The sequence below is a fragment of the Lepidochelys kempii genome, chromosome 21 (genome assembly GCF_965140285.1).
Source record: "Lepidochelys kempii isolate rLepKem1 chromosome 21, rLepKem1.hap1, whole genome shotgun sequence".
Lineage (NCBI taxonomy): Eukaryota > Metazoa > Chordata > Testudines > Cheloniidae > Lepidochelys > Lepidochelys kempii.
Genome location: NC_136400.1, coordinates 16,298,121 through 16,312,366, shown reverse-complemented (window position 1 = coordinate 16,312,366; position 14,246 = coordinate 16,298,121). Strand labels below are relative to the sequence as shown.

Genomic DNA, 14,246 nt, shown 5'->3' with positions numbered 1-14,246 from the left:
GAAGGGCACCTAGAGTTTGCCATTGTCATAATAGGAATCTAAGGCCCGGTCTACACTGGGGGGGGATCGACCTAAGATACGCAACTTCAGCTACGAGAATAGCGTAGCTGAAGTCGACGCATCTTAGGTCGACTTCCCTCGTGTCCTCCCAGCGCAGGGTCGACGGCCGCCTCTCCCCCGTCGACTCTGCTTCCGCCTCTCGCTGCGGTGGAGTACAGGAGTCCACGGCAGAGCAATCAGGGATTGATTTATCGTGTCTACACTAGACGCGATAAATAGATCCCCGATAGATCGATCACTACCTGCCGATCCGACGGCTAGTGTAGACGTACCCTAAGGGTGAGCAGCATCAAGCTTCAGGGCAGGTCACCTGGGAGGGCCAGGAAGGAATCCCCCAGGTACAGCATTATGCAAGTGACAGAGACCATTATTCACTTTCCCTGAAGGATTAAGTATTGGACCAGAAAAAGAATACCAGCTAAAGGGACCCGATCTAGTAAGGAAAACCCTGTGGTGCCAATAGCATTGTGCTGGAGTGGGATTTGCGTGGCATCAACAGGGTCTTGTTGCAGCCCCCCAGGACACCATGGATGAACTCACAAAGTCGGGATTGTAGCAGATCATTACGAGGCTCATACGGAAATCCATAGCCTGGTTCTCCAGCATGTCCACTCGCAGCATCTCCTCCTCTGTCTCGCCACCTGTGAGACGAAACAAATGTCAGTGCGCTCACTGGCAGCTACCCAGCCAAATCCCAGCCCCTTGATCATTAGTGAGGTCCAGACCTCCCCCACTGATACTCACACAACTTGTGCTTGCGGGCAATGTACCGGAGGATGGCATTGCTCTGCGTAAGCTTGTTCTTGCCATCAATGAGGTAGGGCAGCTGGAAGGGCAGTCAGAGGCAGGGTTAGTAAGCAACCTCTTCCCACTTCTCCGGCTTCCACACTCCCCATCTGGACACACTCCCTGACTCTTCATTGCCTCCCTGCTACAGCTGCACAAGAACCCCACTGATACCCCGGCATTGGTCCCCACCCAGAATCCATCTTGATCAGTGAAATCCCCAAACCCACCACACCCCCAGGGTGCCTGCCCACCCACCCAGAGCAATTCTACATACATTTGGGAAATCCAGTCCCAGCTTCTCCTTCTCATTAATCCACTGGCTTTTGTCATAGTCTGGAGCTGGAAGGAGAACAGAAGGTCGATCACAGGCCACTGCCAAAATATCCACCTAATTCCTTCCCCTGGCATCTTAGGGCAGCATGCCACACACTTGTGGTGCAGATTCTTTGTGGTGCTGAGCAACATCAGCTCACTGAAGGTGGAGAACATACCAGGGGCTCAGCACTCCTGAAAGTCAGGTCCTAAGTCAAAGATGGCCTGAGCCTGAATCCTTCCAGGCCAGCTCTCTTCTAGCCACTTGCGGTTTAACCTGGTGTAGGTTAAACTGGTGCAAAAAGCTGCGTGGCTCCCCTTTACTTTGGTTTAAGTCAGGTATATTTCATTTTAGCATAACTATAAGCCTGGTCTGAACTGAAGTCAGAAGGTCTACATAGCCCTTTGCACCAGTTTAGCTAAGCCAGTTTAAAAAAATTGCACCCTAAGACAGATACAGTTTTCTTTAGAACAGGTGCACAGTTTCAGGACCTGTTGTAATTTGAACCGGCTGCCAATTAACTTGAGTCCACCCTGTTTATTATTTACAACTCTGTCAATAACTTAACTCAAAGTCCACTGTCAGCCAAACTCAACTTGCAGTGCATCCAAAAACTCTGGCCTGGATAACAAGCGTGGAACTACACCTGCTGGGAATACAGGTTAAAAGAGCCTACACCAGATAAGAGGAAATAAGCCTTCTCGGTTTCTAGAGGGCAATGTTGAGTACAAAACCTCACAGCCAATTGGGGCTTTATTTGGCAGATAAGAGCACTCATCCATGCACACTTACTGCCCCTAGCGTGAGATGGGGCAGCCCCATGAGCTCTCCACAACCCTATGCAACATGTTAGAGCACAATGCAGGGCATTCTCCATCTAGTTGGTTGTCCTCTGCGGTTTCAGCTTGGTAGAATGTGGAGACGAGTTAGAATTTGGCCAGGGCAAGAGGAGAACACGAAAGGTGTTTTCACACCAAGAGAAAGTGTTCTTACCACAAGTTAAAATCCTAGTGACGACAGACATGGCAGTTGTAGTTTTAACTCAACCTGTCGACCAATGGTAAAGACTAGAGGGGAGTCTGGTGTTTAAGTCTATTTGTTACTTTACATTAGGACGACAACTGCCTTAACTAGGAAGTGAAGGCAACTAGAGTTAGCCAACCCAGACAAACACTTTTTGCAGGGTGACATGCCCAAATCACTACTGGCACTCAGTGGAGCACTTGGGATTTGCTGAGAGCTAGGAGTAGGTGTTTGAGCAGAATGGTAAAACAGGACGCAGTCCTGAAATTAATGAATTAAGAGTCATCTCTAATGACCTAGCCACTAGGAAACACCAGGCTAGACATCAGAGGATTAGCAGCTCTACGCTGGCTCAGGCCTCATTGGTACATTGGTTAATCCAGCCCTGACTACATGGTTTGTCAGATACCAATCCAACAGCCAAGGACTGTGGGATCCACTCCCTACTTCCTTAGCGTAAACATTACCCCATCAAACACCAGGTCAGCATGTTGCAGCACACGACCCTCTGGAATGCATGGCACGCCACTGAAGGAGATTCATGCTAAGAATTTCTTGTGGGACCAGGAAGCCCCTTTACTCTCTGGAAACTCAGACTGCACAGAGCTGGGACTAGTCCAAGTCAGCCTGGCAAAAAGCCCTCAAAGCTACCAGCAGGCTCACTACAGCCTTTTGCCTAGGCAAGGGAAAGGGGTGCCTCTGTAGAGCCAGGAACAGAACTCCTACACAAACCAGCAATTCCTGGCCCCTTCGCCTGCTTTCCACTCAGTGAGCCAGGGGAGGGCTAGCTTTGCTCCCTGCCTGCAGCACTCACCTTCCCCACAGCTGTACATCTTGTCCTCATATGCTGTGCCCGTGTATTCCAGCAGCAGTCGGATGGAGTGAGCAAGCTGCAGGGAGAAGACCATGGCAACGTGAGAGCCTGCATGTATCCGTGTTAGAGCAGGGAGGTTCTGACCTCAGGGGTCCAGGAGTCAAGTTAGCCATCAGCTTTACCCAGAAGAGCCACAGGGGTGTGAATGCATGATTTCATATACTACAGTACTAGAGAGTCATACTGAGACAGTGTGACAGGAAACATCTCGTGACTATATTAGTCTCACAGCAAAATGACGGTGCAAGTATTAATTTATCGACTACAATCGGCTACCATAGCAGGAGCACCCTGATTGGTTAATAATTAAATCGGTGTTTTAATAATGTGCTGCAAAGAGCCACAGAAGACACGACAAAGAGTCACTGGCAGCCTGCAAGCCTGAGTCTGAGTCTTACTGGTCTAAAGTAATTAGACTAATAGAAGATTAGGGTTGGAAGAGGCCTGAAGAGGTCATCTAGGCCACCATCCCCACAGGCTCAGATCTGGCTCCCTGAGCTAGGGTCTCTGCAGCTTATAACATCCCACCACTTTCATCAAAGGAATCTCTTGGGGTTGAATTTCCAAGCTTTTTGGGGGGTGGGGTACAGGAGGCGAGGACCCATCACAGAGGGCAGCACTCATGTCACCCCTTGGTTTGTCTTTCAGGAGCCAGGTCACTGTGGTTGCAGCAACGAACGGGGAGCAGTGACTTCTCCTCTTTAACCTGTCAGTACCCTCCCTGGTGACAGTCACTACAGCTCTTGTCCTCAAGTGCCTTAGACACCTCTTAGCCCATACAAAAGGCAGGTCAGTCTCACACACCCTTTACAGAAAGGAAAACTGAGGCACAGATTAAGATCTAGTGTCTAAAGAATGGTCTCTAATTTTGGGTGCCCAACGGGCATCACCTGAAGACCAGACCCCAGCCGTCACAAATCGGGAACTCAAACAATGGGAAAAACCCTGCATGAAGCCAACATTCCTGCCTGAGGACATGTCGTCAGTGAGAGGAGCCAGATTAGAACTCAGCACCCTGAGCAGCACCCTGCCCGCAGAGACAGGCTGCTCCACATTCCTGTCAGCTGCCCAGAAACATTACACCAGTTCCACCAACACTGAAGAGGCTGCATAACTCGCGGAGCTGTAGTAAGATGAAGCCCTGAAACAGAAACCCTTGGTATCAGAGGCCCAGTGGGAGGCCTAAAGCCTGAGCTAAAGGAATGGTCAAGACTCTGCTGACATAAAGCAAAGTTAAGCTGGGAGCCAGAGGCAGGCCCTGCTCACAGATGCTGGCAAGGAAAGGGCTGATGCTGCAAGAAGATACAGACCTAGAACGTCCTGGAGGCTAGATACCAGAACACTCTGATACTTGCACGTTCCACACACATAACAAGGAACAGGCCGACCCATCCTACAGACAGGGGCAAAAGGGTACTATGATGGATGGGGTTATTTTGTTCAAACCAACATGTACAAGGTGAGAGGCGGCACCTTGCTACGTAGAGGGGATGCACCTCAATACGTCAGGAATTATGTATAACTTGTTTGTACCTATGTATAAGATGCATCCCTGGGGCAGTGTCTTTGTCTGGCCTAGGGGGCAGTGGAGAGTCCCACCACTGACTGAGCCGGTCCACTGTCAGGGGGCACATATTCATAGTATGTCCTGTAGAGTCTACGGGGAACTATTACTGTGCTTTGTTTGACAATAAACCTGGCTAGGTGCCTTCGTACCTTATTGGAGTCTGTGGTCATTGGGGGTTCTCTCGGGGTCTGCTGGGTCAGCTATCTGCAGAGCCAGGGCAGCACACAGAGGGAACACACGCATGCAGCCAACTGTTATCAACACTGAACAGAGCAGAACACCACACCGGTGGTGTCTGACAACACAAGGCAGGCTCAAACAAGCCCAGGCAGAGCAGTTTGGTGCCCAGTGCCAACCAAGCCTCAAAACCTACCACCCCCAGCTGCACGCAGGGCTTGTACGTGTAACAGTTTTGCAATCCAGCCCTTCCCACATGGACACCGTGCAAGGCACGAGGGCTACAGCGCACGGCGCCACGTGCATGGGAGCAGGAGATGGCATGCTCAGGGGTAAGGCCGTTTCTGCCTTCCAGTGGCGTGGAACAGCTTGAGACCATCCCTGTTGTGAGCAGCCAGTTGTCCCCTTGGGGTGGGAAGGGAAATAGATAATGGCGCGAGATCTACCCAACCTCCAATCTTGAGTCAGGTGCTTTGGCCCTCTACTTGCCCCTTCCTCACTCTTCACTGTGGCGAGCGAACAGAGGCCACTTCCCCAACACCTGTCTCACTGCTCTGAAGCCGCCTATAGATCCCGAGAGACCCCTGGGCCAAAAGTGCGGGGCAACCTTATTTGGTTTTTCTGGGTGCTCATCTACAGAGACTCTTGCAAAAGCAGAGGGCTCTGTTGAAAGCCATGCAGGAAAGCAGTGGGGCCCACAGGCTGCGTTCGCTGCAAGGAGGGGCAGGTGGGCTTCAGGGCATAATTCACAAGCAGGGGCAGCATCAGCTCCATCAAGAGGGCCCAGCCAAATTCACAGCCCATTTTGGTCAATTTCACAGTGCTAGGATTTTTAAAAACTGCAAGTTTCATGATTCCAGCTGTTTAAATCTGAAATGTCACAATGTTGTAGGGGTCCTGATCCAACAAGGGGGGGGGGCAGTGGCTGTCACAAGGTTATGGTGGGGTACTACTTCTTCAGAGCTAGACAGCAGCCCAGAAGCAAGCATGGCACAGTAGGGCATGGCCACCCCTCGGTCTGCACTGCTGCTGGCAGGGGGCTGCCTTCAGAACTGGGTGCCCAGCAAACAGCCCCTGCTCTCCGGCCACCCAGCTCTGCAGGCGGCTCAGAAGTAAGGGTGGCCATACCGTAACCCCTAAAGTTCCCTTGTGACCCCCCCTGCAACTCCCCTTTGGGTCGGGGCCCCCAGGTTGAGACGCGCTGGTCTCCCAGCGAGATCTGTGGCGTGCAGGGGAACAGCAAGCGCACACAGTGACACGCTTTTCCTGGCGGTGAATTTGGCGGGGCCCCACGCAGAGACAGGACCCGGAGAGTCAGGCCCGGGGGGCCCATGGTTGCCCAGGGGAGGGAGAAGTGAAATCAGCAGCTTTTGCTAGACAGCCCCCCCGGAGCCGGAGCCTGGGCTGCGGCACGGACTGACTCACCCCGCGGATGTCCCAGTACCCGAGAACCGCCGGCATCCTGCACTGCGCTGCGCTGCCCTCCCTGGCGCTTCACGCTGCTGCGCCGGCGGCTGCACCTGGCAGAGAACCGCTCACACGGGCGCCGCGGCACGTTTAGAGCCTGCCCAGCAAGGGGCGCGGCTGCGGAGCAAAACCGAATTGGGCGGAAGGAGGGGGAGGGGTTTAAAGGGGACGCGCCGCCCGAATCGTTCTCGCCCGGCTTTTGTTTTACACGGGGCAGTACCTTTTTAAATGAACCAACCCCCGGCAGGGGGGAGCCTGGGCAGAAAGGGAGGAGGAGGGAGCGGCTGGAAAACGGCTCGAGCCGCTGGCAGAGGAGATGGGGCTCGAAGCAAGGGGACTGCACGGAGAGTTAATCCGAAGCCGAGCTCGCGCTCAGCCTCCCGGAAAACAGCGGGCCCGAGTCTCCTCTTGTTCACCCAGTTTAGCACCAAGGCAGCTCCCCTGACCTAAATGGAGTTACTCCTGGCTTCCCCCTGGGTGAGTGAGAGGGGAATGGGGCCCAGCGGGGTTACTCCTGACTTCCCCCTGGGTGAGTGAGAGGGGAATGGGGCCCAGCGGGGTTACTCCTGGCTTCCCCCTGGGTGAGTGAGAGGGGAATGGGGCCCAGCGGGGTTACTCCTGGCTTCCCCCGGGTGAGTGAGAGGGGAATGGGGCCCAGCGGGGTTACTCCTGGCTTCCCCCTGGGTGAGTGAGAGGGGAATGGGGCCCAGCGGGGTTACTCCTGACTTCCCCCTGGGTGAGTGAGAGGGGAATGGGGCCCAGCGGGGTTACTCCTGGCTTCCCCCTGGGTGAGTGAGAGGGGAATGGGGCCCAGCGGGGTTACTCCTGACTTCCCCCTGGGTGAGTGAGAGGGGAATGGGGCCCAGCGGGGTTACTCCTGGCTTCCCCCTGGGTGAGTGAGAGGGGAATGGGGCCCAGCGGGGTTACTCCTGGCTTCCCCCTGGGTGAGTGAGAGGGGAATGGGGCCCAGCGGGGTTACTCCTGGCTTCCCCCTGGGTGAGTGAGAGGGGAATGGGGCCCAGCGGGGTTACTCCTGACTTACCCCTGGGTCTGATCAGAATCAGGCCCCTGCTTCCCAGCTAGGGGAGATGTCTCTACTGTGTGCTGCAAGCGTGAGAAGCAAGAGGAAGAAAATAAGCGCCCCTGAAATTGAGAGGGGCACGGCCCGTGGCACCAGTGGACCTCAGCCATGGTTGCACTGAGCATCAACTGCCAGGGCAAAGAGGGGATTGGGCCGAGCTGGCATCCTTCCAATGCAGTACTCCAGGAACAGAACTCTGGGCAGGCAATCGATACCTCCCCATCCCCACGCAGGGGTTTCCAAAAGGCCCAGGCCCCACTTACCTCCCCCAAGGTTTTTTTCTCCTCCCACCAGCATCACTTCTTCCCTGCTGCTCCCCCTCTCCTTCCCCATTGGCACCTCACCCCCTGCCCCCCTGGGGTCACCATTTCTCCATGCTAGTGTCAGGGTAGCTGGCCCTTGTCTTTAGGCACAGGGGAGAGCCATGTTGTGTGATCATTGCAGGGAACAAAGGGCGTACACTCCTAGTTTGCTAGAGATTGGAGGAAGAAACACAGGGAGCCCCTGGCTCACACGGTGCTCAGCAAGGGAGCTATAGTCACAAACGTTGCCATGAACACTGGCGCTCACTGTGTAAGGTACTGGCTCTGTGTACCCAGGAGCAAGTGTGTGATGGTGTCCTCGAGTAGCTGAGCCCAAAGGAAGATAAAGGACCTATTACATCTGCCAGCCAGGGGAGATCTCCTTTAGCTTAAGCAGCAGAGGCCTGTGGCTTTGGAGGTTGAAAGGTCAGGCACTTATGTCAGCCTCAAACCCTCCACCTGATTGGAATGACTGGGTCCCTCTCTGCTACTCCCCACAAATTCCCTGTGCGTTCTTTGCAGCTGCACAAATCCAGACTTCTTCCTAACCCTGCTCACAACTGTGGCTCCCAGTACATACAAGCATTGCATTACTTGTTCTCACAGCTGTGTGCAAGCCGGCAGCAGTTCAGTGCTTTGGACCCCAGCTTCCAGACAGCTCAGCTCTGTTGCAGGCACCTAAAGGAGGGCCCAGACTGAGTTCTCTTGGGGATCTGGCCCTCTGTGTCAGACAGGGGCTGCAGTACACTTAGAAACCTGATTGGGTGCGTCCCGCTTTCTCTCCCCTCTACCTGGCTGAGCTGTCCTGTCAGAGGGGAGGATCATGATTTAATTAGTACCTTGATTATGCATTGGATATGACAACAGGGCTTTCTCACAATGGCCCCCAGGAACTAGCCAACTTTTTATACGTCTCTAGTCACAAAAGGGACTGAAGATTTCCCCTTTGGAACATCATGTTCTTTCTGTGTGTGTGATCACAAGCCGGCGTGTGTAGGGTGGCTCCAGGAGAGAGCAGGTGTAAGGGGATGGGAGAATTATCCTTCTATTTATATTTTCAAATGCTCATGGGCTCAAAGGAGTGATGGGTGTTCAACACCTCTGAAATTCAAAGCCCTTTGTCAGAGAGCCACTTGGCCATCTGGAGAGCACCAGTGGAAGCAGGAATTGGCCTGCATGCTGGGATAAATGCTGAAACTCAGAAGAGGTTCAAAAGTAGAACTAAGGCTTGATGAGTACCTGCTAATCAGAACTCCCGAGAGAGCTACTTGTTTTTAAAAAATAGAAACCAGGAGAGTCAATAAGCGGAGACGACTCTACAGTCACCAAAATGTTTTCATTAGCCAGTAACTGGGAAGTCGCACAGCTAGCTTAGCGGGAAGGATTATGACAGGGCTTGGGGATTTCAGCTATTGCTGATTTGCTGTTCAATGGGACTTTGCAAGCTAGAGGGATTCCAGGGGTCTCCAGCTCCTTCTCAGATGCTGCAGTGGGTCCATGCCAAGAGACTTGTTTGACATTTGCTGAGCTCCAGTTGAGCCTACTCCTTTCTGTTGCTCCACTGGGCAGTTCTCCAGAAAACGGGAGCCTTCATGTACCGGCCAGAACTCATGTAGGCAGCGATCTTCTCCAGGGCCTACAGGGAAAGCAAAAGAAGATCCATCAACGTAGAGAGACATCATCAGTGCCTCACGTGCCCCCTACCTGTCGTCACAGCCAGAAATACAGCAAAGGCCGCAGCCAAACAGCTCCTTGGGAATCGCTCCCCATGGCAAACCAGAAAGGCATGCAGCCACGGCTTGTCAGACATGTCCCTATGGCCCAGTTCAAAGAATCATACAATATCAGGGTTGGAAGGGACCTCAGGAGGTCATCTAGTCCAACCCCCTGCTCAAAGCAGGGCCAATCCCCAACTAAATCATCCCAGCCAGGGCTTTGTCAAGCCTGACCTTAAAAATATCTAAGGAAGGAGATTCCACCACCTCCCTAGGTAATGCATTCCAGTGTTTCGCCACCCTCCTAGTGGAAAAGTTTTTCCTAATTTTCCTCCCCCACTGCAACAGTTCTTCTGGGGCCTGAGCCAAAGGGTGCTGAAATCAATGGGAGTCTTGACACAGACTTCACAAGGCTTTGGATCAGGTCCCGAGCATGTGGTTTTTCAAAGCTGTTGACCATTCACATCTCCGATTGATTTCACTCGGAACTTCTAAAAGCCAGGCCCTTATGTTGCTGAGCTGCTCTAGGTTTAGGAGCCCATAAAGCACTTTCTAAGAGCAGGAAGTCCTGTAACTTCTCAAAGCTCCATCTCTCAAAAACAGTTTGTCTGGTTCCAACCTCACTCTGCTCTTCAAAATCTCCTCTGCCCAAGATCCAAGCTTGAGAAATTCAGGACTGTAAATGATGTGCACTTGCAATATATTATTCAGCTATTAGCTGTTCACCAGTTCCCTGTCTGGAGTGCTTCACAAGGGAGACAATGCTGGAATTTGAGCTGTGTGGAAACTTGTTTATGTGTCTTTAGTGCGTGATTGTCTTCTATCGTGAACACCTCCTTTTTAAGGTGAACTCTGATTCCATATATTGTGAAAAGGACCAAGAGGTGGGTTATTGTTTTGACAAGACAAAGGGTGCAGAAGGCTTAGAATGGAAACCGTTTATTAATCTTAATTGGGAAAAGTAACTTGACCAAAGGGCACGTGCTGCAGACACTGCAGACCTGGAACTAGCTTGGCCAGCCCTGGAGATCCAGAGAGCAGCATGTCACAGGGGAGTCAGGGCCAAGCTCACCTCAAATCGGTCAAGAAAATCCTTCAGGTTCTTCAGCTGATCCAGGCACTTGGGCGCAAACATGCGGTGCTGATCCAGGACGTCGTACGCAAGGAAGTCGACGTAGGTGAGCTGGGAAATTAGAATGAAAATAAGCAGAGCGTCAGATCAGAACCATCCAGATCTGCACTTCCCATCTCTGGCCTCTCTCTAACACGGAGCAGCTCCGTCCTCAGTCCCTCTGTAGCCACATACCTTCTCCCCAGCAAACCACTTCCTGTCCCCCAGGAACTGGGAGAACAGCTTCAGCTTCCCGGGCAGCTCCTCCAAGTACTCCAGCTTCAGTTTCTCCTGCCAAAGGGAAAATAGAAGCAAGGGAGCTGTGGGTCAAATCCTCACAATCCTCACCACCCTGGAGCAACTCAGAGTTTCGGCTTCCTAGTGCGGCCGAAGGCAGCGACAAGGGTAATTCAGTCCCAGCCTTTGGGGCAAACTGATCATCTGAAGGGATCTCCCATCCCAGACGCTCTCTTCCCTCCCATGTCAGTATCGGGTAACTAGTCAGGTGCACGATAGAAATTATTCACCTTCCTTTAAAGGAAGAGGCTGTGGCTAAAGATGGGCCGCGGGTAATAGACTTCCCAGACTGGTCTGCTCTGACACAATCCCTGTGACCAGCAATCCCACCTCTCTTGGTCTGTGAGGCACCGTGGGTTGGGGGAACAGGCAGTGTTGAATCTAGGGAGGTCTCAAATTCTAATCCTACCTCTGCTACTGGTTTACTGTGGGTCCTCAGGCAAGTCACGTCACCTCTCTCTCTCCCCCGCCTCTGTAAAATGGGGATAACAACACTTCTTCCCAGGTAATTAATGGAGGCTTGTAAAGCTCTGGATTATATCTACACCTGTTATCCCCATGTGACCCTCCAGAGCCATTTGTTGCACTCCAGCTCTGACCCACACCCCCAGGGGAGCAGGGATGCACTCACAAAGTCAGGGTTGTAGCACACCCTTGCAAAGGCCAGGCGGAAATCCATCACCTGGTTCTCCAGCATGTCCACTCTCTGTATCTCCTCCTCGCTCTCGCCAGCTGGGAGTCAGAAAACACACAGGGGCAGAGAGGCTCAGCAACCCTGGTTTAAATCCCAACTAGCCTCTAAGGGCTTGTCTTCACCAGAGGGAATTGTCCAGCACAGCTATTCTGGAATGACCTAGGTCTTCTAGAATAATGGCCCATCACTTTTACTCTGGACTAGGGACCTATTCCAGAAGAGCTGGTCCTGTCAACTTCCCCGTGCAGACAAGCCTTCGACTTGCAGCGATACTCACCCATCTTGTGTTTGCGCGCTATGTAACGGAGGATAGCATTGCTCTGCGTGAGCTTTGTCTGGCCATCAAAGAGATAGGGGAGCTGGGAGGGCAAAGACAGGGTGTCAGGGGATAAGTTCTCCCCACCCATTTATCCTGCTCTCGGAGGGCACTGCAGCCACCAAGTTACTTGTGCCGCCTAGTCGGCGGGAGGTCAAAGAGCAGAGCCAAGTGTCTCATGAGCAGGCCCTGCACATTGCTGGAGTCCACCTGTGCTCAGAGACAGCCTCTCCCTGCCCCTTTTTACCCTGCTTGGGAGAGCAGGTGGACACCAGGGCCCCAGATTCCCTGTTCAGTGCCTCACGGCCATGCACAACCACTGATCCCACTGAGGCTGGGCACGGCTGCCGCCGCGAAGACCGCAAGGCCTGAGACTCCTGCGCCAGCCAAGGGGGCACTGGAGAGCCGGGAGCTCTTCTCCAGCCAACAGCCTGGCTCCACCTGAGAGCCAGCTGCTAGTCTCCAACCACGTCCCCCTCTGACCCTGTCCTCCCTGGTGACACACGGGTGAGGGCAGAGGAGGCTGCTACATACGTTCGGGAAATCCAGCCCCAGCTTCTCTTTCTCGTTAGTCCACTGGCTTATATCATAATCAGGACCTGGAGGTAAAGAACAGGATGGTAAGTCCTATGGCACGGAGACCTGCCCCTCACCCCCCCACACACACACTGCATCTCCCTCACCACCAACCCCCCGCCCCACTGCATCTCCTAATCACATCACCTCCCCACCACTGCATCTCCCATCCCACTCCCCACACCCACTCACTGCATCCCAACCCCTTCACTGCATCTCCACCCAGCACTGCCATCCACAAACAAAAAAAGGTGGGAACTTAGTCCAAGCCAAGAGAGTCACAGACTCTCTCTGAAGCCACCGAAGAGTTAACCCAAGCCCATGGGAGAGCGGAGATAGGAAGTGGCTCTTACAAAGCTGCCTTCTAGAAACAGGCTGGTGAAGGTTGAGCAACACCCCCAGCTCCCATTGACTCCAGCTGGCATTGGGCCCCTCAAAGTCCATCCCTTACCGGCACAAAGGCCAGCTCGGAGAGAGGGCACTGTCCCAATACAGGGCAGATCCCTGCTCTCGCTGAAAGCAAGGGGAGTTCTCCTATCAACTGCCGCAGGAGCAGGACCAGGCCCTGTAAGCAACAGCAAATAGAAGCCGATACAGGCCAGGCCGAACCAGACTTTGGAGGAGGAGCGACCTAAGGCAGGAGGGAGAAGAGGGTCTGACCCTCCTCCCCATTAATGCACCTCCCTTCCAGCCATCCTGCCCCACTCCGCACCATTCCCCCACCCCCACTGCACGCGCACACGCCACCTTCTTGAGTCTAACAGCCCAAGAGCCAAATACTTCACCCAGTCCCCCCAGTGCTGACTGTAAAAGTGGCACTGGGGTAATCCCGGAGGGGCTGTACAGACGGGCCTCCAGAACTGACCTCGCTAGCTGACAAATCCTCACCTCCCATTCCCAGCTAGAGAGTAAAAGGCAGTTTCTAACACAGCTGCTGAAACCTGAGCACCTCCAGGGAGCTCATTGCTAACAACAAGTCTAAGGATACAGCCTGCTCAGAACTGGTTTCTACCCCTAGCCCGGCAGAGTTCTCCTGCCTGGTGCGATCTGCAAACTGCAACTTGATCGATTTTTGCCGTGGAAAAAATCTGGCCTGTGTCAATGATTTCCTTGCAATTTCTAGCAGCGATCTGGGCTTGATCCAGCATCAGCCTCTCTATTGCCTTCAACAAGTTTAGACCCCAAGTCAAGGGCCTGCTCAAAGGTGACTCGGGATCCAAGATGGCATCATTCAGTGCTGTTAAAGGACCTGGACACTTATTGCTATTTAACACAGTTCAGCATGGATCTTAAAGCATTCCCTAGCCCTAACGATAACAGCGCAGCCCTCTCTCACAATGTGATCTCCAGTGCACTGATACAGACCCAACTACTTCTGTATCCTTCCCCAACACCAGTTCTGATCACCACACAGGTTCCCTGCCAAGACTGCAAAAGACAATGCACGTTGCAAGTGCCCGTCTCATACACCACAGGCCAAGGCAGCCCGGGGTGTGATCTCCACCCATGACACCTTACCTTCCCCACTGGCGCAGTATTTCTTGTCCTCATAGGGAGTGTTCGTGTATTCCAACAGCAGTCGGATGGCGTGAGCAAGCTGCAGAGAGGAGCAAGAGAGCATTTACATCCCAGGACCCCTCCAGTTCCATTGGGTGAGCCCAGAGCTTGCCCCTCTCCAAGAAAGCAAGATAAATTGACCTTCCTCCCAATTCTACTCACAGCTGCTGGAGCCTAGAACTATACACAGATCAATCATGACGGCTTCTATCTTAGCCAATGCACCAAACAGGATTGAACCAGGGAACCTCCGTTGCTCAGACTTGAAGACCAGAAGGGACCATCACGATTATCTAGTCTGACCTCCTGCACATCGCAGGCCACAGA

General features: G+C 53.2%; 1 protein-coding gene across 5 annotated transcripts in view; it reads right to left on the bottom strand.

Annotated features, from left to right (window-relative positions):
* Positions 1-14,246, bottom strand: part of LOC140901472 (glutathione S-transferase Mu 1) — a 35,460-nt gene that overhangs the window by 2,067 nt on the left and 19,147 nt on the right. For 2 of the 5 annotated variants that reach the window (XM_073320393.2, XM_078849804.1), the window contains exons 2-5: positions 3,000-3,075; positions 1,124-1,188; positions 805-886; positions 601-701 (exon numbers count right to left, since the gene is read on the bottom strand). In XM_073320393.2, the coding sequence (XP_073176494.1) occupies positions 601-701; positions 805-886; positions 1,124-1,188; positions 3,000-3,075 (324 nt within the window). The other 3 variants (XM_078849803.1, XM_078849805.1, XM_073320392.2) reach the window with 3 other exon arrangements.